At 39.8% G+C, this 26,431-nt stretch overlaps 1 protein-coding gene across 6 annotated transcripts in view; it reads right to left on the bottom strand.

Moving 5' to 3' along the window:
- BEND5 (BEN domain containing 5) overlaps nt 1–26,431 on the bottom strand; it is an 851,759-nt gene that overhangs the window by 322,465 nt on the left and 502,863 nt on the right. The window contains exons 1-5 of one of the 6 annotated variants that reach the window (XM_048944763.1): nt 24,280–24,366; nt 14,328–14,419; nt 12,252–12,385; nt 10,203–10,578; nt 4,062–4,210 (exon numbers count right to left, since the gene is read on the bottom strand). The exons of 2 other annotated variants lie outside the window; for them this stretch is intronic. In XM_048944763.1, coding sequence (XP_048800720.1) covers nt 4,062–4,210; nt 10,203–10,578; nt 12,252–12,356 — 630 coding nt within the window. In that variant the 5' untranslated portion in view covers nt 12,357–12,385; nt 14,328–14,419; nt 24,280–24,366. Of the gene's footprint in view, nt 1–4,061; nt 4,211–10,202; nt 10,579–12,251; nt 12,386–14,327; nt 14,420–24,279; nt 24,668–26,431 lie in introns of those variants that run through there. 3 more of the 6 variants (XM_048944762.1, XM_048944761.1, XM_048944760.1) reach the window with 3 other exon arrangements.

Below are 26,431 nucleotides of genomic sequence, written 5' to 3'. Positions count from 1 at the left end.
TATCAGAGAAGGGAATACCTCCTAAGCCATATCCTGCTCCTGCTGGCTGGACTGAGCTTGATTGTTTAAAGTAACTTGATGAGCAAAAGTGATTTTGAGAGTTCCAATTTCAGCATAAGCCAAGAAACTTCATAAGTGCTGTAGAAATCAAACTCTATAATAATAAAGTCTACTTAGCCTGAACAGTCTATCCAGGTAAATACTGCTTTGTGGTAAGGCAATGACCCACTGCTGCAACATCATAAACTTTCCATTATCCAGATACAGGGAGTAGAGATATTGCATTAGAGTAGTAAAAAGGGATGATAATGCAGGTACTGAGAAATGCAGCATAAAGCCACTATAGTCTCCAACACAAATCTGCTTAAGTGTAGTTGTGCTTCGTAGTCTTGCTCAGTGCTGAATATGCTGGGCTGACTCCCACAGGGTTACCCAGCATCCCTCCCTAAATGTTCTCAGTGCTTCAGACTTAAGACAAATGCAGGACAAGAACTTGAGCACCGTCCTTAGGCTGGCACTGTGCACATTTGAGCTGATAAGCCCCCTGATAACCAGGCTCTGTCAAGCAACAGCAAGGAAAATGACTCTACCATAATCAGCAGGGATCTGACACGAGTGCAACTAGTAAATCCAACTGGATCCAAATGCTGGCCCTGTGCAGCAGAACCACAGTTAATATTTGTCCTGCATCTGTCTATGCTCCTGATCCCTGGAATACAGTGCAGACACCTGTAAAGCCTCTGCACACAGAAAGCCTTGTTCACATGCTGATTAACTTCACCCTGCTGGGCCCGCACTTGCTCAGTACCCATGACAGGGCAGTGCATGACCGAGCTATTCCAATCACTGATAGAACTCGCTGCACTGGAAAACAAGATAGAACTTGCTTTCAGAAAATAATGTAAAAGTGGAAAATACCAAAAATATGTATCGACCAGACCGTTACATCCAAAATTCAAGTTTCATAAAATCTGATTAAGTGGAGGCTCTCTCTGTAACACGAAAAACTTAATAAAGCTTACTGCCTCCTCATCATTAAAAAAAAATAATCCTGTGAACATAACTCTCTCCTTTATTAGGAGAATTTGTTGGGCTTAGCTGTTTTCTTCTTAGTTTTTCAGATTTTTACTTCTTTCATATGGTGTTACATAAACTGTGTCTGTTACCCATATGGATCTGAAGAATATCACATAAGTCCCATTAAATTCACTGAACATTGGACAAAGCTACTGTAAAATTTTATATAGCCATAATTTTACAGCCCATATTCAAGCAAATTCAAGCAAACTTCCATTTTCCTTTAAAAGGAAGCCTGCCTTAATTATTATTGTGGGCTATAGCCTGAAGAAATATTTTATTACAGCATCTTTCAAGAGTAAGTACTTGTATAAAACCTTAAACAGGAAAATAGAATGGTTTGGCTACCAGCTACTTGGTAAAAAAGAAAAGAAAAAAAAAAAAGAAGTATAAAACCATAAGGCAAGCTGCCTCTACTGGAGGAATTGCTATACTAAGAGGATTCTAAGAAGCTTTTCATAAGTCCACATTTTATTTACATTTCATAATAAACAGAAATGGAACTAGTAATAAGCACAACATGAACACCTTTTCCTTCTTTCATTCGCTGTTGTTGAGATTCTTTGTAATTCTTTGAGATAATTCAAAGTTTTGTTGTGCTTTGTATATGTTTTGTGAGACACCTTCATTCAGAGTGAGCAGCCTGTGCACAGGAAAGTCACTCTACAGGTATAAATCAGCTATTTTTGTTTTAATCACAAAAAGTTACCAGTAAAAAATGAACACAACAGCTACTTATAACTGAAATACAGAATGTCGCGATGTGAGATTCTGGGTTGCTATATTAACTAAGTTCTAGAGAGTGTCCCCTATTTGATCAAAAATTGGATTCCTTCCTGCTAGAAATTGTTTAATCTTTTATTTGTTCATTAATTTTAAGTTATTTAAAATAAAAAATAAAGTTACAGCAAATATTTTTTATATTTATGGTTCTGACAGATCACTTCTTCTTTGAACGTCCTTCATTTATTAAAAAATAATGATTCCTGATATGAAACCCCTATGGTAACAGGAACGACGTGACAGACAGCCACAGCCACAGAAATCTTATGTCTTTCTTTTTCTATTTCTAGCAGTGTCACAGCAAGAAATTTAATCTGTCCACGTCTCAGTTTACCTCTCCGTAGAACAGGCTTGGTACTGTTTCCTACTACTCCCAAAGTCATGGGAAGCTTACTGTATCAATTCAGAATTCACTACCTTCTTGCTGGAAGAGGTGCCCCATGGGCCATCCCTTGGCTTGATGAAATCAATGGGAACTTTGCCCCTGACTTCAGCAACAGCAGGATCAACCTTTAAGCCCAGTGCAACAAGAAGAGCAGCAAATTCAAAGCAACGCTCACCATCGTAACTGTGCTAACAAGCGCAATATATTTAAAATGTATCTCAGAAGATGGACTTTTTTTTCCCCTCTCCAATGAACGCCATAGGCTCTTGTTCAGTAACTCTGCTGTCCCTCTGGAGGAGAGAGATTTATCTGCATGGAAAGAATCCTGCTAAGATCAAACACAATGCCACAAAGGGGTAAGATTGCTAAAAAAGTATTTCCCACTACTCTAGAAATGTACATCAATACAGAAATACTGGAAAGAAAAAAAAAAGAAAAGGACACAAATCAGGAAAATGGGGAAAAAAAATGCTATCCAACAGTAAATAAATTACTAGTTTATATTTCTGGCATCTGACCTGGCTGAAGCACCCCCAAAAATAAGAAAAAATTAAAAATACTCCAAAAATACAAAAAATAAAATAAAGTAAGAGATCTGTAAAGACAGAAAACTTGCAAGTGCCAAGAGGCTGGCAGATGGAATAAAGGTGCAGAAAAAGTTGCATACAAATACTAACGGACGTACCCTAGCTTGCAAACCTTACAGAGAGAAAAAATAAACTAAACTGTCACACTAATATGTTGTAAGTTTTCATTGCCAATAATATGCACGTACAAAAAAAAAAAAAGCAAATGACACATGTTAAATACGTGTATTAGGCAAGAAAAGCTACCTGAACAAAATAACAGTCAAACTGCCAAAATTACACCATTTTTCATATACGTTTTGTCCTCGACAATTATGTTGAATCATCTTTAAGAAAGACAGGCACTTTTGCAGTCAATGTTGTAACACAGATCTGAAAATGTAGCATGTGATGTTATTCCATTACTAAATTCTACTCCATGTGAAGGCTGAAATGGACACTTCCTCCTAAAGGGTTCTCAGATTGTGGAACTGAATGCATACATATCCTAAGAGAATGGATCTGCACAGGCAATGCTTAAGGACATATGGTTTTGTAAAAGAAATATCACGTTAATTTAATCATAATGGCAACAGCTATAGAAGCAGGCCTCTGTGGATAAGCAGACAATGGATTAAACATACTGGAGTCTGAAAAACTATCAGTCAGGTGCTGGCATACTGCAGCTAGACTGCATTTCACCAACTTCATAAAAACATCTGGAAAGCAGAACTACCTCAGCTCATCTCAAAGGCAACGCTCCTACCATATTCAGGGGAGCCCACTTTCATTCCAGGGTTCATAATTATCTGCTGGACTCCAACCAAAGCATGAAGGTTTCTCTGCAATATGAGTATAGCACACTAAAAACATTAAAGACCTTCTAAGAAAAAAGGTATTGTTGTTAAACAGACTAATGTAACTCTATAATGTGCGTCACTGACTGCTGCATATTCAGTGGATTTACGTGTGTCATCAACTGAATACTCCATGCATGCACATTAATTTTATTCCTTGTGTTATACAGCATTCTATGCTTTCAACACTGAGCATAATTTTCAGTGCTGTTCACATTTGCATAATTCCATCATTTTCCTCAGCATTAACAGCACACCTTTGCAAAAACAAGGGAAGTTTGTATAAGCTGGTATCATGCACAATCCCCAGGATTATAAAAACTCCACAAGAAAAAAAACACCTGAAGGACATTTACAAACTATTCATGCCACATTTAATTTAATTTAAAATACCTTTCCATTCTCGAGAATATACTTGTCCATTACAGGAACAGGGGCAGGAAAATACGTTGATGTATTTGCTTCCTCACTGAAGGTCTTCTGTACCTCAGGTTCAGGCTCAATTGTTTCTGGTTTTACTTTTTCAAGCTCAATGGCAGGTCCTAGACAGTTAAGAAAAGAGAGCTGTCTGCTATCCCAGAGAACATTGCATCAATCACTTCATCACCCATGGTTAGCGTAAAATATCACAGTGGTCAAGTTCACAGTAAAGTTAGAAAGAGCCCAAACCAAAATCCTGTGAACATCAGTAAGCAAGAGCAGGATAAGTAACTCTGTCTTATAAAGATTAAAATATTCAATTTAAATTTAAGTGTTGAATTTTATTCTTAACACATAAGAACTTTTACAGATGTGGATAAGGTTGTTTCAGTGCACATCACGGGTATTTTGCTGCAGTGGTAGTGAATTTATAAATCAAAAGACAGAATAGTAATTCACTAAATAAGAATTACTATATAGTTATGTAGAAACCTCCATAATTTACTGAGATAATTATACCTAACGTTATATGGATAACTTATATTTAATAGAAATTTGAAAACTCTTTAGATATTTCCAAGCATCTACAAAAATGTCACGAAGGAAAAAGGCTTAGGCTACTTATGCTGAAGTATCATGCAAAGAAAGATTATTTAAAGTTAAAAACAAAATAAAACCATAAATTAGAATTTTGATTCTCCAATCCATCCAAATCCATCCACCACTCCAATTTTTATTTTTAAACCAATCAACAAATATTAAGCACAAATTAAGTAATAGAATAATGTTAATCATTTTTTTTTTTGAGGTTTCAAAGGAGGATAATTATATTGTCAGTCATCATCTTTTCTTTTCCTGGTCAAATTGATCAAGTGCTCCTAAAAAGGCAGAAGAATAAAAAGAATGCGTGAATTGGATTTTATTATCCCATTCATGGCAACAGTTAAACCAGAGATCTAGGAACAGGCTATGAAGCCTGTCCGGGTTTCTCGATGCCTCTTAAGCTCTTGAGAAGCTCCAGCAGCCACAGAAGTCCCATGCAGAGAGAGTGGTTTGTTAACAGCACAGCTGCCAGCGCAGAGCCCCGACTACAGCCATCACCCCCTTCAAGAACTACAAGGATAAACTCACCTACTTGTAAGAGCTACAGCGTATCAGATATTGCACAGATTCAATAAACGACAATTCAATAAGCATATCACCATTATGGACCAGCATCCCTCAGTGCTTGTACGCAGGCCAAAGTCTGAACTGATCTATGGCTGCAAGTCAGCTCAGAACAAGAGCTTTCGGGTCATTTTCCTTAAACAATTCCTGCACTGGAACAACCAACGTAGTCATTCCTCCCACTTTGTGCAGTTTCATTTATAGATTATCACATGGTCGTATCAGCATTTCCCCAACTGCCAGTATTTGACCTTTATCCTATAGCTTATTCTGTATCTACATAGCTAGCTAGCTGCTCTCAGATGACTGCCAGTCAATGCTCAGCAACAAGAACTCATCCAAAAACAAGTTGACTTGCACAACTACACAGCAGTGCCACCAATAGTGTCTTAAGAGCCATATGCAATGCAAGCATGGCACAAAGAGAGAAATCACAAAAACATAACATTTGCATTACAATTTCACAGTCATTTTCATAAGCACTTGAACTATCATGCGTATACCATGGTGAGACTGAAACAAACTGAAGTTTCAACACTTGAAAGTGTTAAAATGAGTCAAATTGGGGAAAATTCTTGATTGATTGAATCATCCGGAGGTTTTGCATAGATCTTCATGCTGGCAGATGCAGGGATGTAATTGCCACGTGAACTTAACATGGAGAAGTGAACTTTTGGCTGTTTAAGAAAACACTCTTCAACAAAGTGCTATTTTGAGCTTTCTTCAAATGTATTATTCTTATACTAAGAAAACTGCTTCGAGGAAGATACCTAAGTATAATCACTTTCTTACTAGGAGGAAACATTTATCTCATCTAAACACTTCTAGTGTTCGCTACTTAGAAGTCTTTTACTGCACGTTTACAGTAATATATTGACACAGCTGGGATCTGGTTTCCAGAATCCCCCAAGAAAAATAGCTGACTGAAGTCCCCAGTAACCATAGCTCTAACAGGTCAGAAAGACCTCTAATTGAATTCATGCTTTGCTGCTGAAATCACCTACAGAAAGCCTTGAAAATGTCTTCTTTCATACTCCACTGGTTCTTCTTCTCAAACAGAAATCTGTCTCTAAGTAGGTAGTCTGCCCAGTTTCTTTCAGTAAGTACTGAAGAGTGCATTTTCAGCTCCACACGTGAGTTAGACATGCAACTTGCATTGTTACCTTCATACCAGTGGGTGTTGTGTGCCTAATTTATCATGCACCATACTTTAAAAAGTTCTATCTCTGTAGCTCTTGTGCTCTGCATCTTATTCTAAAAAGAGCAATGGACAGGGATACATATGTATTAAAAAATGCTGCCATCTAAAAGATGAATAACAATAGTACTTATTACGTATGGATCATGAAAAAATAAAGAGAATTTGTCAAGACACAACAAGGAAACAAATGCTTTCTTCAAAAAAATCTTTCTGATTGTAAAGTTTCCTTACTATCCGAGAGGCCCTCAACTTCAAATGCGCTATGAAGAGGCAGAAGGCTTCTCTTCAAACACCTCCTGAGCTAACACAGTCTACTAGGATTTCAGTGAAAACAGCAGGAGTCTGAGAAATGATCATGCTTTACATATGCTATTTCCTGCACTCCAACTTGCTAGAAATGTTGGATTTTTTTCATCGAAAAGCCAAACAGATAAAGAGAAGCTGGACAGTAGTAATTCCTTAAGTGTACGCTAAGATGCACAAATACTTGGTCTTTCTGCCTATCCTGCTGTCAGTCCCATGACCCTGTAAACTGCATCGCCACAAACAGCACAGTTAAAATAAGCTCTTTGTGAGCGAATTGGGGTGGATACACTTTTAGGCACTAGAGGAACATTAACTCCTAGCAGTGCAACACGCGTGTCTGAAAGGTATCTACACCCAAACAGCATCCCTGATACAACTTCACTGCCTCTGGTCATATACAATCACAGCAAACTATCCATATCTTAATCTGTAGATGCTTAGTTTTAGAAAAAGTTCCTGAACTTCTCATCTTTTGTATCTATTGAAAGTAAGGAAAATAGGGAAAAGCCATTGATTTTCAAAGTCATCTCACTCTCTCTTAATAAAACCAGGGCAAATTAGGGTATTTTTAGATGCAACAGAGCAAAGACAAGCTACAAGGCTTCCTGACATCACAGTAGGCAAGTGCAGAGAGGCTCTGGCCATGTACACACTTCAGGGAACATGAGCATAGGATACTGTGACTGCTTCCACTATCATCACCCTCTTCCCACACTGCCTTGAGCCCTAGAACTCTGGTCAAACTCTTGTATCTTCCAGGAAGTGATCCATATTGAAATGATGGAAAACTTTCTGTTATTATCCATGGATTAGTAGTGATTTCACTACTGCTGTTGGCCACAACTGCCCTCAGGTTCTGCTGTCCCCATGTGAAACACTGAGAATCCTGCTCCTCCCACAGCAGCAGCTCAGGATTTCGTAGCAGAGACAAAGGCCTATGTCTGGAGCAGAATATACTGACTTCTTAATTCACACTGAAATCAGCATATTGACAGGAAATTAAGAGACTGAATACTTGACTGAATGTTAACTCAAGAGGGTGTTCTATATTTGATCTGCAAGTTTAAAATGGCAACAAGGACGTGTTTCCCACAGCTGCAATTCATCAACACAAAACAGCTGTCATCCCATGCAAGCAAATCAGAAGTCTCTATGGTGAAAGAGAAATGCAATTAGTTTGCATTAAGTTCAGCCTGCTAGAGGTAAAGCTTAACTTAAATGACATGTCATTTGAAACTCTGAGTTTAGGAGATCACCACAACAACCAAAGATAGATTCAGGATGTAACCTATTTTCTGAACCGTTCTCAGAGATTCTTCACATACTCAGACATACTCCATTTACAAGACTGGAAAGTAAAGAAATACATACATAAAGATTTTTTTTTTCCTGATTAAAAACAGCACTTTTTCATAGTATCATCAGACTCTCTAATTTATAAGTTGCTGAAGATCTCTCTTTCTAATCTTTCTAGAACTTGTTTTTTTCTCTGTGAGAGAGGCTACAATGAAAGGCAACAGTTAGCAGCAGTTAGTATACAAGTACACACAGCACACACAATACACACATAACACACATGACACACACACACAATACAGCCCAATGGGCCAAATTCTACCTTTGTCATCCATGAAAAGTTCCAAAGGGATCCAGGAGAGAACCCACCTCCAGAATGTTTTAATGTTACAACTAATTATTATAAAGGATTTCTGGAAGTTATTCATAATTAGTATTTGTCCAGGCATACAATTAAATTGTTTTCAATGTATTCAAGATGTATTTTCTATTATGTAGCAGAGGACATACTGATAACAGGTCCAATAGAGGGTCCAATGGAGTGAAGGTTCCGTTTCTTTTTCAGCCTTTTTTCAAAAGTTTTTCTTTTTTTCTTTTTTTTTTCTTTTTTTTTTTTTTCCCTTTTTCTTCTAAGCTTTCTTAACGTGGCTCAAGTGAAAAAAAGCAGCCCCCTTTCTTAGAGTGAAAGAAATGAGACAGAATTCAGAAGCTGTCTCCATTCCACTGCTGGTCTCACCACTCAAACTGTTGTCAAGTCTACCAACTAAATTGGTATTTGATGCTGTTTAGCTCCATTGCCTACAAGCATCTGGTTGATGTTCCATTCACATAAATTCCAGCTAACTATTTGCAGATGAAGAAACATCTCTCCATCCAAGGAAAATTTTTCGAAAGCTCAGTAGAATCTACTGCCAACCATATTGTGTTTTTTCAGATTGTGGAAATCTTGCCTGTTTTATTTTAAAAGTTAACTATTATTTTTATAATAAGTAATGGCATTTTAATTATGCAGAGCATAACAACAATGAGCGTTCACACCCAAACACCCAGTTTAACTCTTCAGCCTCGAAAACCTGAGTCCAAATCTGCCAGCACACCTTAACACATGCTACAGGACAGGCACATGCTCTATCAGGTTCAGGTTTGTACGTGAATGGATCTCCATGCAAACTGCATGCATTCGTTCAAGTAGAAGAGCCAATATCCAACTAACATGCAAAAATTAATTTTCCAGATACACAAAGGCAGACATAAGACACAGCATGCTAAGTCTGGATGCGTAAATTTTAACCAAGTTTCAGTCACCAAGCGAATCTTCAACACAACAGTTTCACATTCTATTAGCAAATAAATATAATTCAGTAAAATATTTGAAGGTATTCCGAGGGTATCATCTTCAATGAAAAGGATGAGCTTTTTATTTTGTCTTTTTTCCCATTTATTCCAACATAATGATTAAATAATTGTTATAAACCAAAACAATTTAGCAATTACTCAAGATATTTAAAATTTAAATCCAAATTACACAAACCTGCATTTTGTAACACATGCTGATAACGGGACGCTAGTATAGAAAGTTTCTCTTAATTAGTCTTTAACAAGCCATTATTTTTTAAACAGCATGGCTGTTTAAAGCCACTGCCAAGAAGTTCAGGTGTATTCCACATTCCAGTGTGCTACTGACGGGAAGCAGGGGGCAGAAAATGGGAGGTAACAGTCACTTACATAACAAAAAACCCTAACTGAAAGAAGTAAAATAGGTTTTGCCCAAATTTTCATTGCACTGCCTTTTCTTTCTTCTTTTTTTCTTTTTAAAACTGGAACATATTGGTATATTTTGCAGATTAAACTTTATTGTCTTTTTCAGCATATACTGGAAGTTGAAAGACCTGTTAAAATACAGCTGCTTAAAACGAAACTCTGATTCAGCCAAACTAGCACAAAGACCTCTACTACCATTAAAGAAAAACCCAGACATACATATCATACAAATTCGACGTATATTGTACAGCCATAGCAGAAAACCCTTTTAACATTCAATGTCCAGTTTAACAACCACTGCTATTCTTCAAAAACGTTTCCATTACTATTGATCACATTTGCAAAATTCATTAAAACTTGTCCCATTTAAGTCCGGCACTTACCACTACCTAGTCTTAGAAGCAGTACATCCTGGAGTCTCCTGTTCAAGTCTCTGAGCTCTTTCATTTCTGACACGAGTGCCCCATATTCCTTTAGCTTCTTTGCTTGCTGCACAAGCTGCCTCCGTGTTCTTTCAAGCTCCTGTTGAATGTGTCTCATTTCTTCTTGTTGCTGTTGGTAACTCCTCAGCAATTCTTCATACAGAATCCGAGGGACTACAGCATCGTCCATGTTGTTCATCCCTTCTGAAGCCTCCATGAAAGCCTCCTCAGGGCTGGAAGTATTACTGAGACTCATCCCATTTTGTTTTTCAAGGCGAGCAACAACTGCTTCGATGCTTTTGTGTGTACCTTCACTTTGTTTCCTTCCATCTTGCCTCTGAATGTTACAATAAAAATAACAATAATTAGAAGTATAGTAAGGTTTAATATAAATTAAAATTCTACAGATTTGTGGACCGTTAATATTCTTTTACTTATTAAAAAAAATGCAGAAAAAAAAAAAATAGTCTGCCTGCAAAAATGTTTTGCCTATCAAATCCTTATGAAGACACATGCTGTAGCTACCATGCAGGCGTAATGCAAAATGCATATACAAGCTTCTGAAATACAGATGTCTTTCTTTCAGGTCTTTCTTTCTGCATTTGTGCAAACTGACTGCGTAACAGGTCACTCCATTCCATATACAAAGCTAATTTATTAAAAAAAAAGAACACTGGATCTAGTGCTCTTTTCCATTCAAGTTCATGCTTAACATCTAGATTTCCTACAACAATGGCTTTTCTGGTAGGTAAGAGAGACAATCAATTATGCTTGTCACCTGTGATGACATCAGAGATCAAAGGAGCATACCACACAAAGCTGCTGTTTGCACTGAGGGCTTGTCCTTCCCACACACAAGGAGACAAAGCCTTCTGACTTTTCCCCTGCTACATTAGCCCAACGGGTGAATATGTTAACACTATCAGAAAACAATGAAAGGGAATTGAAAACACTGAAGTTGGAGACAGAACGTATCATCTATCTCATTTCCCTGATCAACTGATTGTTTCGCTATTAGTTCTACATTGCAGAGGCTTCATCTCCTTTGAACTCTTGGCAGAAATTCACCTTCAGTCTTCTAAATAAAATCCAAACTCTATAAATAAAAGCACACCTGTTTTTGGGGGCCCATACAGCAGTATTAAAATGTAACGGTACGTGTAAAATGTAAAATGTAAAATGTACGTGTAAAAATCACTATGTTTTATTGGCCAAATATGGAAAAAGCATTTGAACTTCCAAGCAACTGCAAGGAAAGCAAATGTAGTTCATAGACTAGAGACAAGAAGCTGACACTACCAATTCCCATACCACAGTATCCACGAGTAATGTGGCAGAAAATGAGATTACTTCATGTTATGCCTGCTCCACGCATGCTCTAAAAAAAAAAAAAAAAATGCTGGCCCACCATAAAGAGATGTACTAGCATCATTCCTGCAGCTGCAAAACACATGAAGCCACAGAACATTATTTTATTCTGAAGGTTGGCAGGCTTTTAAAGAAATTATCTGATATCAAAAAATAAATATGGTTACATAGTGGGCTTCTGCAATCTGGACCTAAAAAGGCAACTGGCAGTTATAATGTAGGGATGCTGCCTTGTCAGTTTGCCTTCTCAAGCACTGCTGTATTTGAGAAGTCTCAGAGTACCTCTTCCAATTCCAAACAAGCAAAGTGCATTAGGTCATAAGTGCCACTGAGAACAGCTGGTCACTTTTAAAGCATTCTGCACCCAAGTGAAAGAGCATCATTCCAAAAACCTCAAATGGTGATTAAGCCATGTGAGACCATATAAACAGGAAAGTGTTTGATTGCACATGAATCAGGTTTTTGAAAACCCATACCATATCCACTCCACTCCTAATTTGAACCAATTACAATAAACACAATGTTTTAAGGAGATCAAAAGCAGCACTGGAATTCTTAAGCTATGAAGTCTGTACATGCCCCAAGCACTTCCTCCCCCCCCAAAAAAAAAAACAAAAGAAAAAAAAGGAAAGTCTTCAGTACCTTACTGTGTCTAAGCTCCACATCTTCTTCCCCATAATCTGTAACCTCCCCAGCTTCTTCTACGTGATTGAAAGAGAGTTTGGGGATTTTAATTTTCTTCTGCATCACACTGTTCTCAAGGTCAGTTTTGTCCTCTAAAATGTATATTGAAAGTAAAATTTTGTTACATTAATCAGTGTTCTTACTTCCAAATGCTACATGACTTCAGTAAGACTCGTTTTAAAAAAAAAAAAGAAGAAAAAAATATCTCCCATGCTACATTCCCTTCAAATTAATGCACGGTGTAACTCAACTGATAGCCATTGACGATGCTAGAGTTTCAACAGGAGATCAATCTGGCCAAACCCAAGCTTAAGTATTGTAAAATGCCGAGCTAAGTTTATTGGAACCATCAGAAATGTCAACAAGTAGGTAGTACTATCACTAAATAAGAGTTAAAGATGCTGTAAATAAGGCAACTTCCTAAAAGCATCTGCATTACTTTAAGTTTACCAAAAGTATTTTCATATTCATTATCTGTTGCTGCAGTTCAGACTCTACTGAGGCTTTAAATGAAAATAAACTTGGTTATTTATCCTGTACTGCACTTGTACCAACAATCAGCAGCACAGATTTATTTGCTAGCATGGCAGATTCTGCAGTCGTGCAAAGGCAGGAAAAGGAGATGCTGCAGGACATGTTGAAATCTTTGAATCTCAAAAAATTTAAGTAAAATATTTTCAAGTATGAAAGATTCTAAAATACCTCAAAATTAAGTATTTCCTGAAAATATGTTTGAAGCATGTTAATATTTTTGAAAAGATGCAAAGAGGGCAGGGAAGCAAGAGTACAGTCACCCCAAATGTGTCTGTGACCTGTGAAATTCTTGCAGAGCAAACCAAGCCTAAAGAAATTTCCCAGCTTGGCTACCCATGCAGGACTTCGACAAGGAGCGATGCCTTTAAAGTCTGAAGTGTTGTATTTGTGCACTGAAAGTCTATGAATAAGAAAACGCTTGGAGTTTTCTTATCCACCTGCAAACTGTATTTCAGAAAGTGTCCCGTGAATATTTTTGAAGGTGCTAATGAGGATGACATTTCTTAGTGTTTAGTTGCATTGACTTCTGCTTTCTCACATTAGCATCTCTCCACAGGACCTTGAAATGGTTAGAGTTGACAACACAGAAAAGGGAAACAAAGGTAAATCACTGTTTAATGAGGAGCGAGGCATTCATTAGAAATGAATTACACAGATGAATGCAATTCATTTTGTTACAGATAGAAATGGATCTCTTGTAGGCAAATGGTGATATTACAGCCCACGGCTATGTAAAAAGAAAAGGCACAGAAAAGGCAGAAGACGACATTAGACAACCTGAAATGAAATGCAGATGGTTGCAATAAATACTAAGACAGATGCAAAACGAAACAGATAAACAACAGAAAACAGCTAGGCTTATTTTAGATCATTCTCTGTTCCCCAGAGCACCATGGATGCTTATCCCAGTAAAACAAAAAGGCAATCCAACAGTTTCAGTGTTGGGAAAAAAAAAAACCCACAAAAATACACAGAGAAAGAAACAGAAAAATAATAACAGCACACAAAAACCAACTCTACATTTCCATTTATTTGGAAAATATAGGTTCATGAGAAGAGTGACACAGCTCACTTCTGCTGTCAAAGAGCAGAGAATAAGACAGCCCTTACTGAAAAACAGACAAACCCAAACATATAAATTTGACTGAAGGATAGGTTAATGGGTACTGATATCTTCTTGGAAGATCAGAAATTGAAAAATAAATAAATCCAGATGGAAAGAAAAATATACATTTTTCTGTGACTGTATACTTTGGTGCACTGGAGTGTTTCACTAAAATATGTGCTCGCAATTCTTTCAAATGTATTGCAGAGCAAGCTTTCCTAGGTTGCTTTGCCAAACCATCTTCCACAGAACATGAAGAACAACATTCTACATCTCTTCTGCATTTAAAGAATGCAGATCTGTTTCTCTGGTCTGAAATAACCCTTGGCCTCTTTACAAGGTGGACATCATCCAATTGCTTCACATAGTTACCTAAAGTGCCTGCTGGCACTTACCTGAGGTGAGCCCTAGCCAGAACCCGAGGCAAACTGGAAACGGACACCATCAGTTCTGCCCATGGCCTGGGAAAAAAAGGGCTTGAAACACTCTGGAAAGGAGTCACAGAGGAATAAGTGCATGTGTAGGCTACAGTGAAGTCAGCAAATACTTTCTGACATACAAAACATTAAACTAAAAACAATTTGGAAGAACAGAAATATTTTTCTTTTGGTTTTGGCTTTCTATTTTTTAAGTCAACTTGTAAAGGTTAAAAACGCATTCGATGCTCTGAAGAACAGAAATGAAAGAAAATAACCAGTTTGGGGGTCAAGTAAAACAATGCATAATATCTGAATTCTTTACCCTCCATTCCCCTCTCAGTTTCGCAGTCTGCCTATGAAATCTGTATTTACATGACTTAACAGGTGGACTGAAGGTAAAAGTGTATTTATATACTTCCTTACGAATGCTTAGTTTATCAATTATTGGTGTCTAACTATCCGCACAAGTCTCTCCTGTATTTGGCAAATCTTTGCATTTGTTTTCTTGATATTACTGCTTATCCTGTAAACAAACCAGTGAGTTGAAGAATTACTTTTCCCCACAAAACTTGAAGAAACAATGGTAAAAATGAGCCCGTGTAAATTAAAGCTCAGGATTTTTTTGTTCTTGTTTTTTTTTGAAGTACATTTCTAACTTCTGTTGTCTTCCACATTAGCTGCAGAAAGAGCCAGAAAAACAAACAAACAAACAAACAAAAAACCCTCTTAATTTTAGGATAATGTTAAGTACTGGCTCATGTCCTGTAAATATTAATGGAATTTGGGAAGGGGTGGGAGGGAAGTGAGAGTGGACCAGAGGGAAGTGTAGGAGAAACATGAATGTGCCTTTTGATCTGTTCTTCTTAGAACTCCATTTCTGCTGTTGTGTAAGCCTACAAAAGGCAAGGACAAAAGAGCAATCCAGAAAATGTGAAACATGCACAAATCCTGAGCCAGAAGAAAACTAGGATATGAACCTGAACAACTGGACAAGATGCAATTTGCTGACTGGAGCTGTAGAACACACTGAGAAAGGCAGCCCCAGAAATGCTGTCACTCAGAGCCTTTTGGAATGACGTGAATTGTTTGTCCAGACTTTGCCCCCAGTCATTTAAACCTTGACACAAGTTAAAGATTATACCTTCCCTTTGGTGGTCATAAACAGACTGTCACTAAGTTGTATCTACTGCTTTTCCTGTGCGTGAAATAAGTGATTTAGTGAAACTGACCACAGAGAACTAGCACTTAACATCGCTAATTAGGTACTTGTAATGAAATAAACAGCACAGAAGCTCGATGCAAGCATGGACAGCACTGAAGCCCTCTGCCCTTTAAACAGACATTCCAGAAGACACGGAGCACGAAAAACTGCTTTTGTGCACAGTAGTCAGAGAAAATGGTATTTTGTGATTCAGTACACAGAATGAAGAATTCTGGAATAACAGTACTCCAGGAAAAGGTCAGGCTTGGAGAGATCTCACCAGTCAACCTCACCAGGTATTGAAGTACAGGGCTCAAGAGCCAGTGCATGTGACAGCACTTCTCAGTCCGTATGGCCATCTCCCATTGTTCCTCAGCTAGCAAGAAGAAAGCAAACTGCTGGGAAATTTCACAGTGCCTGGGAAGACATTTGCCCTCAGCATTGCCAAAAGAAAAGAAAAGAAAAAAGCCAAAAAAACATGCCTGCATTAGAGAATCAGTATCAACTAGCGAAGGATAAACTGTTCCTGGAATGTCTCCTTCAGTCGGGGCCTTCGTTTCAGCATCAGAATGGGTGGATCAGAGCCAAAATGCAACAGCTTCGAGTGTACAGCAGCAGGGAACTGAGGCAGACAAAGTGAGTTTGACAGGGCAGGAAATGAGTTGGTTAAATTCAAGTAAAAATATGTTAGTGACCTAAAATTGAAAACTATATTCCGGGATGTAGAGTAGAACTACGGAAAACTCAAAGTCTCTTTAAAACATTCCTTACTTCCTAAATTAATGGTACACACTGAAGAAACTAATCCCTTCAAAAAACAGTTCACATTCTGTTTGTAAGTTTGTTTGTCCTCTAACTTCTGGAGTCAAAGATGAAAAACTCTGCACCCTGAGTAGATGAAGGATGGAAGGTTTTGGATCAGCCCAAATAAGGGGATCAGTGATGCTATAAATCTTACAATAATAAAATGAGAGAACCTTGAGCAAAATTCACCCTTTCCCTAAGCCTTCAAAAAAAATTCCATCCCTTCTGAAAAATGATATACTGACAGTTCAAAAAATTCAACATCACTCTTCCCATTTTTAGGCATATACCCAACACATATGGGCAGCACCTGCGAAGAATTCAACATAGCAGCATGGGGGGAACTGCCTCACTGCTGCCTGAGAGAACAGCATTGCCTCCATAGGTTCTGCACAGCTTTCAGTGCACACTTTAAACAAGACAGACTCTCGAGAACCAAAACAAAAAACCCATAGACAAAGGTATACTTGGTGCTTCAAAACAAATACAAGCATGGAGCACCACAGAGCATGGATTCCTAAGTGGCACTAAAATACAAATAAACAATAATCAATATCGCTGTGACTGAAAATGAAAGCAGTGTGATAACACAACAGAACAAACCAAGCTAGTTTATTTGAAAATGGAAAGAAATGGAAGAGCCATAAGTTTCTTGCTAATGCAAGATGCTAAGGAAGTCAAGAGGAAAGATTTAAGAGGGAGATGTGATTTCAGAACGTATAACAACTCTACAGGCTCAGAAGGTGATCAGGACATAGAGAAAGAAAAATTCTTCTTGCACAAACCACCCCTGAGCTTAAGACCTCTACCAAAGTGGAAGAAACTCAAAACCACAATAATATACAACAGAGTGGAATGGATAGTGTAGGAATGCAAAAGGTATGCGAGGAGGTGAGCCACTGAAGTTGAAGCAGCTAAAACGAAGGGAGCAGGCAGAGAAGGGATCAAACATTTCTGCGTAAGGATGTCAGAGAAGAAAGCTAGAAAGAAATTTCAAGAAGTGGCAAAAGTAAGGAATAAAAAGGCAAAGCTGAGTATCCATCATCAAGGCTAATATCACCCTCAAAAATTTAAGAACTAAATACCCATGAAAAACATTCTGAGAAAAAGACAGCAACAGACAACTGAGCGACTAGGGAAATGTCTTCAAAAAGAAGTGTGCTCCAAACATCAGGGAAGAACATAACAAGCAGCAACACTGACAAACAAGGCCAAAAAGCATGTACAGGTGAAGACATGCTCTTGAGAAACCAGCCAAAAGGTTGCTAAACCTCATGAATTGCATTTGAATGGAGAGAATAGAAGCCAGACTGAAAATAACTCTAAATGAGACTGGGAAAAGGCTTGTTAGGTTTGGAGATATTGGGTAAGGAGGATGATGTACCAGAAACCTGAGTCAAGAAAGCTCACTGATGATGTATTTCTTAATTCAGAAGTTAATATGAAGCCTCTCCAACAATAATTAACCAAAAGCAACACGGCCCAAAATAAATAATAATTTATGTAAGTTTTAATTTGTTTATTTTTAAGCAATATAAGTTATTATTCTTTTTATAAACAAAACCCTCCCATTTAATTTCTTAGGAGGAGGATTAAAACAGTGTCTGTTGGCAGTAGAGAATGATGGAGCCATTAAATCAAGTAAAGACACGCAGATTGAGAAACATGAAATCAAGGTGGGTGATTTTTGGTTGTTTTTGTTTTGTTTTTTGTTTTTCCCCCCAAAATGGTGAGGATCCAATCTTGGATCCGATATTTACTTAAAAACAGACATTGAATAACTTGATCTCTATCTCAATGCTTCCATCTGCCCCACTGAAGTGCTGTGCAGATTTGTTAATGTTGTACAACACTCTGAGCACGTCAAACGTAGAATTATAGAACAGCCCAGGTTGGAAGGGACCTCAAGGAACACGAAGCTCCAACCCCTCACCACAGGCAGGGCCACCAACCTCCACGTTTAATACTAGACCAGGCTGTCTGTGGCCTTGAGCACCTTCAGGGACGGGGCATCCACAGCCTCTCTGGGCAGCCTGCTCCAGCATAAAGGAATATAACTATTTTGGAACAGTTCTCATAATCCTTCTGGAATCAAAACCAATAACGTATTATTACCATTAAATGAAAAAACATATATTCTTGAAAACAAGCATAACATTAATATCCTTTAAGTCTTTACTCTGTACCTATATGCAAAACTCTATTATGGGAACTACTTTTCAAAAGGCTGGATATGGTAAGTATTTCATAAAAATTTACTTATTACAAAAGCTGTTTCTTTTTCAAAAAGTTCTAGAGTTCATCTCAAGACATCACCCTTGGAATGACAGCTACAGTTTGTCAATTTGCCTGCTAGAAGCAGTCAGCCTGAATCACACCAAAGAACTTCATTAGCACCAACCCTCGATAATGATTTCCTGATCACAAAGGCCAGAAAAAGCAGCAGCCTACAGGGAACTCTCCAGGAAACCTCCACAACCTCTCTGCCCGAGGAATGAGTTTGCTATGGAAATAGTGGGTAGATTCATGTATTTTTTGGTTTCCACACAAAAATTATGTGGTTCCGTTGGTGCTATTTTTAAAGGATTTCCAGAAGCAACAACAACAACAAAAAAAAAAATACAAAAAAAAGCCCCAACAACCCAGGAAATAAAGACTAGCACTTAGGCTAGCACTGGAAAAAATGTTTTACAGTCAAATTAAGAAAACAAAAATGATAAGTTACATTAATCTCCTTTTTCACTTCCCAGCAAAATTTAGCATATTTTAATTAGTAAGTGTTAGTTACCATAGTTACCATCCCCATACTACCTTTGAAGTCAATTTTATTAAAATCCTGAAATTCATATTTTTATTGTACCATAGCTGAGCTTCTGCAACATTTACAAGCATAACTTGTGTTATATGCTGTAATGTGTGTATTAAGACCAAGAGAAATCACAATGCTGTAGGTGACACGTAAGGGTGTGCGTCATAAAAACAAACTAGTAAATGACTTCCGACTCTTCTGAAGCAAAAAGCAGAAGTGACTGAGGAATAAGCAGGTCAGCTGAGACCAAAAGATACTTCTTTCCACACTAAGATACATAGAAAGAGATAACTAGAGGGTAAAATCTTGCAGTAAAATTGCTTTTAAATCCCTTTTCATTAGCACTTTATGTTGCTGATGATACGTACCCATCACCACTATCATAACAGTTACCGGATATGGTTTTAAAAGTTCTAAATTCCTTTTTGATGCTGCCACTTCAGCTTTGCAATGATGAGCCCTACCTCAAAGCTGAACAAACAGATACGATAAAGAAAAATGGCACCCTTGTACAAGCTCTTTAAATCTCAGACACACTCCTACAGTACAATATAGAGGAAAGGGGAAAAAGAAAAATAAATCCATCCTTCATCTTGAAATAGTTAAAAATGAACAGGAAATGGACTATGTTTTGAACAAGCTCGCTTCAGCACTGCTGGGCTCAGCTCTGCTCAGTGACCAGGTCACCCCAAGGCAAACCCCAGTGCTCAGGTAGGACAAAGTGGGCTGGCTGCTCAAACGCAGCCATGCAAAGTTCAGCCCACAGGTCCTCCTGAGCTACCCCAGGAAAACAGACCAAAGTCTGTGACAAGCGATTGCTGGAAGGCTTCCTACAACTCCCTCATGGCACTACCTTACTTGGGGCAACACTGTGTCTGAGCATGGCACAGGCCATGGCATTGCCACACTCTGCTCTACCTAATGCAGCTCCCCAGGCTGTCTGAACAGTGAAAGGATTCAGAATGACTTTACCCATCATCACCTGCTGACCTACATGCTGCACAATCTTGGTATAACCTAAAATCCCAACTTGTAAATTTTCACCTACTCCAGCACTCGATAATTTCTCTCCTCCTTTAATTGTTCAAATCAGGGAGCTTCAACTTCTTAGGATGAATCCACCCTCAAACTTACTCAAAACTCAGCAACAAAATCATTTACTTGAAAACTGTTCCAGGAACGGAGACTTCACATCCTTCTGAAACGCAGCAAATTACCTCATCATGAGCTGTTCAGACTTTTACAGACTTTAAAAAGAAAAAAAAATAATAATAAAAAAACACAACCTACTTAAATAAAAAGTGGAGCATCACATTTTATGAAGGGACAAGGAAGAATATGGATGCACACAGGTATTAATGTGCCTGCTGTGGCAGGCAGGGAACTGCAGTCAGGATCTGATTGAGACGTGTTTGCTGTTATGGTGCAGGTGGGAAGTGCTAAGGGCAGTAGCTAGAGAGAGCAATTATTTACTGCAGTCAGGAAAGAATGCCTCCAATTAGAAGACAGTCACTATTAACTTGTCAACAGATGCAGCCTGCAGTAGTGAACTTTTTAAAAGTTCCTGTACATTGATTTGTTCCACCTTGCTTTGCAATGTGATGAGCATTAGAAGTGGCTCCAGCAGGGTCACATAAGGATCACAGTAAGGTGTACACGTGCTTATGGACAAAACTGACAATGATTACATCGGACAGGAGCAAAAAAAGTTGCAAGTGGCACACCTGTTTCAACAAGAGGGACGAGAAAAACAGCTTTTGTGTTTAGATGAAAGGACACGAAAGAAATAAAAATGAAGGGTGTGAATGATCAGAAGGAAGGCTCAAGCTCCTTCTGAAAAGCTGTCAATTTATTTTATCCTCAGCGAGAAAGAGCAGTTAACATGCCACCTCAAGAAACTGCCTTACAGTGCAGCTTCAGTCCACTGAGCTGTATTTTCCATTCAAGAGGTAAATAAAGTGATTCCTTTATAACTACGTAACATCAGTTGCCTGTTAACCAAATGCTGATCTTGTTATGGAACAGAACACTCATTTTAACATGCTTTCTATGGCTCAGCTGTCTACAACTGCCCTAGTCAGGGGTTAACCTGCTTTATTTCAGCCTTAGTCTTTGGCTAACTTTTGAAATAGTTTAAGGTTCCCCAACCACACACACAGAGGAACAACAGACACGTACTGCTGCTCAGAACAATCCCTGTGCTCTAATACCACTATGTACTGCTGTTGAAGTTGTCAGAAGACAGTATTTATCTCCTCGTCATATCAAGTCTGTCACAACTATGTGCTGTTCTGAGCATGTCCAACACTCTTCCCTTTTCAGCTCTCCCTGCCTCGCAGCATCCATTTCTCACTGATGTACAGATTTCCAAATATCCAACCTCAACACAGGGAACAAAGAAATGCACCTCGAGTCCTTCAAATCAGGACAATTTTTTCACAAATGATTTACAACACAAATGCTCCAATAAATTTTGTATTGTGGGCGTGAACATATATCTATCTCTAGGTAAACTAGAGTGTCAGGATGGTAAAAGTGTATTATTTTTTTTTTTTTAAAGACAGTAGAAGAGTTGTTTCAACTAGATTTTGTATCAGCATTCTTTCTCTACTCCTTCCTTTTCGATGTTGCTAGAGAGGAAAGCTAAGAGGTTTTTTCGTACTCTAACTCCCACTGCAACAACAGTGTTAGATCATGAAAATATATATAAGCAGGTATCATTTTGCTTACTTGAACAGCTTTGGAACATCACTGTGCAACCTGTTGAAATTCTACCAAGAAAATAACAGAGCACGTTGAAACTAACTGAAAATAAAAGGAAATTCCCCCTCCCACTTTTTTTTGTTTAAATTTAATGTGTACTACCACAGTGATCCTAAAAACTGTTCCTAATGGGGAATCCCCAAAACAAAGCAGTAAATCCTTAAAGTCACTGATGCACTAATTTGTGCAGACATGGGCTCCCCTCCAGAAATTCCAAATCATCTCAGTTTATACATTTTAAAGATAAAAGCTATTTTACCCATTTTATTTACTTTACTGCTAGCATACATTGTAATGCTTCAGGATTAAAAGTTCCATGCAAGTATGTGACACACTACTGACTTTTAAACTCATCTTTCACATTACAAAAGCAGGTTGCATAACATCAGATTCATAACGCTTGCTATAAATTGTCTTAATCTGTTTGCCACACAAACTTAATTGGTCACTAGAAACCAGAAGTATCTTCATGTAAGATCAACCTTTATCCCCAGTGTTTTAACCACTATAAAATAAACATCAACATTAAAAGCTTGGTGAGAAAGTGAAAACTCTGAAAGTAACTAATCCTTTGGCTACAGCATGTTTAATTCAGTTATGGAATTTTTATATGGTAGAGGAAGGAAAGAAGAACCGGAATAAAGACTCATATGAAAAATGTTGAAACATGTAACTCACACATACACATCATATGTATTGAGATGGAGCACACATGATAAAAATAGCTTTATGTTTCTTTGTGTTCCTGGCTTGGTAGGAAAAGTTCCTGTAAAAACTAAGATCTCTGAGGAGTAATTATGCAGATCTCTAAAACAGATAACAAGTTTTGCCCTCTGGAGAAAAAATATATACTGCCTTGTTCTGGTTCTAGAGAGATGAAGAAAACTCTCTAGTAGACTTCTCTTAGGAACAAACTCTGTCTGGGATGAGTGAGTTGACTAAAGTAAGAGCACTTTCTGCTGGAAAACTTAGTGGCAACCTTGCAGGCTCACCACATGAGCAAAACAGCATGACTGAGAACTCTGAAACGCTTGAGAAAGGGCACTTCCCCAGTAAGAAACAAAAAGGCGAACTCCATGTGGGTAACTTTTGAGAAGAGGCCAAGCAAACCCCAAGCAGTGACACTGCTGTCTTCATGTACACAGCAGGCAACATGCAAATAATTCATGTATCAATTCTCCTGTGCTACAGACAAGTCACACAAAACACTGCATGTTGGCACGGGATGACAAAAACTTTGCAGAAGAATCCACTCCTCTGTCGGCCTGTTATTTCTGAACTCTGGGGATACTCCTGCAGATATTCACAGATCAGAAAAACTCTACAGGGAAATGATGTACAAGCTCTCCTGTTTCTTATTTGAACCAAGCATCTGCTTATGGCCACTACTGTACACAGGCCACTGGTACAAGTCACTCTCTGACTCAGGGACTAGATGGACCACCAGCTGACCTACTTTGTTGTTTCCAAAACTGTTGTTTCCAAAAATAAAATAAAAACTAGGAAAACACTAGTTTTACATTTACATCAAGCTGCTCTGTTCGGGGCCTTTGCAGTGCAGGAGAGCAGATTTGGCAGCCCAGGCCATATTTGGGGAAATGGCCACGGGCCGTATTTCTCCCCAGATGTGGAGCTCAGGATCGGAACCCTGCATCCTGTGGGCCACACAGTGACACTCAGCTTGTCCCATCCTATGGGACACCTCCACACCAGCCAGCAGCTCGCTTCAAACACCCTCAAACTTTCTTCCCATGCCAGCTGTGAGGAGGACAGAGCTTTTTGCGGTTGCAAAGAAACTACAGAAAGTCTTCGTGCTGCCAACAGGACACGACTTGGGGACCACACAGCAGCACCAGGGTTTAAATGGCCAAAGTACGGGTTTGCGTTTTAAATGTGCAGTTGAAGCAGTGCTTGTAGGTAGGGAGCCGTGTGTACGAGAAACGTGGAGCCCCAGTGAGCACCACCAAGCCCCACACAAAGCTTTGCTTCCCCTGCTGCTGCCTCCCAATTTGAGAAGTCGCTTAAACTAACAGAGCAGACAGAAACCAGCAACACAGCTCCAATGTGGCAACACGAGCTGCGAAGGTACAGAAATGACTCCATGCACTATAAATACGCTAGGCAGGGAAACCTTCCCTTTTTTTTTTTTTTTTTTTTTTTTTTCCTCGGGGAGGGGGGGGGGGGGGGGGGTCTCCCAACCCGGCCCCGCTCCCCACCCTGCGGTCCCCCCGGCCCAGCCCTGAGGGTCACTTGCGAATCCCCCCCCGTCTTCCCTCGCCCCCCCCCTCCCCAGGGCTCCGTCCGCCGTCCGCCGCCCGCCCCCTCCCTCAGCCGGCCCTGCCCGCGCCCACCTGCCAGCGCCAGGATCTGGGCCTTGTGGAGCAGCAGGCGCTCCCCCCACTCGCCGGTGCTCTCGTCGTCCTCCTCCGCCGCCTCTTCGGGGTTGCGGTACACCGTGTAGACCTTCTGGTTGTCGAAGTCGAGCTGGGACGTGGGGCTGAAGTCCTGCACGCAGGAGACGGGCAGCGCGTAGCAGACGTTGTCCTCCAGGAACCGCACAAAGGCGTACATGGTGCGGCGGCGGGCGGGGCGGCCGCGCCGGTCCCGCACTCCCCGCTCTGTTATTGTTCCTCAAAATCCGCCTCTGCGCTCGGCTGAGCTCGCCTGGCCGCGCCGCCAGCCGGGCAGCCCCAGCGCCGGGCAGACGCGAGCAATCCAGCGCGGAGCGACGCGAGCCGGGCTGAGGGGTGGGCGGGAGGGGGCCGCGCTGTCACCGAGGGCACAACGGGTGCGGCCCTGCCGCCTCGGGTTCGGGGCCGTGCCGGGCGGGGAGGCGCTGCCCCTCGGGATTCGATGCACCGAACTCTTTGCGGTGCGGGGCCCGTGCCGAAGCGGGGCTGTTCCTGCTCTGTGGGGGTACGCGGAGCACGCACGTAGGCCGGGGCAATACTTTGAGGAGTGGGGGAGAGGAGAGCAGGTGGGTCGCAGGCGGGCGGCACCGCAGAACGGCACCTATTGGCTCAATACCAGCGCAGTCCGAACGTGCGTTGTTGTGTGAAGGTCTTGAGAGTGTGATGCTACTGCTGTGTGGGGTGCTGAGCCACCGATGGGGCACCCATGGTAACGTCCAGTGGCTGCTGTTGGAAGAACTCAGAGTCTCCTTGCCATCCCCCACGTGAAGATGTTCTATGCATGTGTATGAAAACAAAGCTGAGAGACCGTGCCATTCATTACAGCACAAGTTCCCAAGCTGCTGGAGACATGTTTATACTCGGTGTGGATGTTTTGAGCTTTCTGTATGGAAAAAAAAAAAAAATTATAATGCACCTGCACCAGTTACTCTAACCCTGGTGTCCAGTGCTGAGGTCTGCTTTGCCCAGCTAGTTTGGGAGCAAACTGACATAGCGGGGGATTGTGTAAAGGCTAAACAACAGCACAGTAAGTAACGAACAACAAGAGAGGGGCATTGCTGTTCTTCTGCCTGCAGAAAGCCAACACAAAATGAAACCAAAATACTTTATCTTTTCTGGTTTGCAGATCCATAAACGTTTGGAGTGATATCTCTACCCACTACACCGAGTTTAACCAAACCGAACTTGTTTTTCCTAGCTATCTTCTATAGACTTCTTACAAATGGTACATGAGAGCAGACCATAACCCAGAAAAAAGTGAAGTTTTGACTGAACCCTGGAACTGCTTGTCCAGAGATTGTGGAGTCCCCTGCATGCTCTGAGATAACACATATGAGTGCAGCTCTGGGCTACCAGAAGTCATAGTCACAGAATAATAGAACATCCTGAGCTCGAAGGGATCCACAAGGTCTCTTCGCACCTCAGCCATTTTGTGAAAGCAACAGAAACTGGGAAGTCTCTCTTAAGCCATGAGAACATGAGGAATGCATACAGGTATAGTTAAGCTGATACAAGTATTTCAGTAACAGGCTGTAAACTTCCCATACAATAATGGCAGCTTTATTATTTTAGCAATTACAGAGTTTTGCAAATACTTCAGCATAAGATTGGGGATTTAAACACCAGTGCTTTATGTTAACAATAAAGTATTGCCAGACTGGTATGTAATTACAGGCAAATATAAGTGCTACAAAGTATGGATGACAAATGAATTCTAGAAGCGAGGCTGCAAGGGAAATGAAATTCCAACAAAGATTGTGCTGCTGATCAAACAATAGCAGCTGCTGTAGGGATCCTATCTCCTCCACATCATGTTATGATGGAGGTAGAAGGAGCTGCAGAGAGAGACAGAACAGGCCAATGGCTAGAATTACTCCATGGACACTGTTAAAATCACATGAAGGACAATTTTATCCCACTAAGCTCAGTGGCCAGTGAGGGATTCGGTACCCGAATCTTATTGGTACTGTATTTCCTCTGCTGCTGAAATCTATTAGCACCACCTAAGACTGCTGTCAAGGGAAAGGAAAACAACAATGGAGAAACTAGAAACAATAGGAGGAACTAAGAGAAGCTAAGGGTGCAGAAATTA

The sequence above is a fragment of the Lagopus muta genome, chromosome 5 (assembly GCF_023343835.1).
Source record: "Lagopus muta isolate bLagMut1 chromosome 5, bLagMut1 primary, whole genome shotgun sequence".
In the NCBI taxonomy this organism is placed as follows: domain Eukaryota; kingdom Metazoa; phylum Chordata; class Aves; order Galliformes; family Phasianidae; genus Lagopus; species Lagopus muta.
The sequence above is the reverse complement of the archived record's forward strand: the minus strand, read 5'-3'. Positions and strand labels throughout refer to the sequence as shown.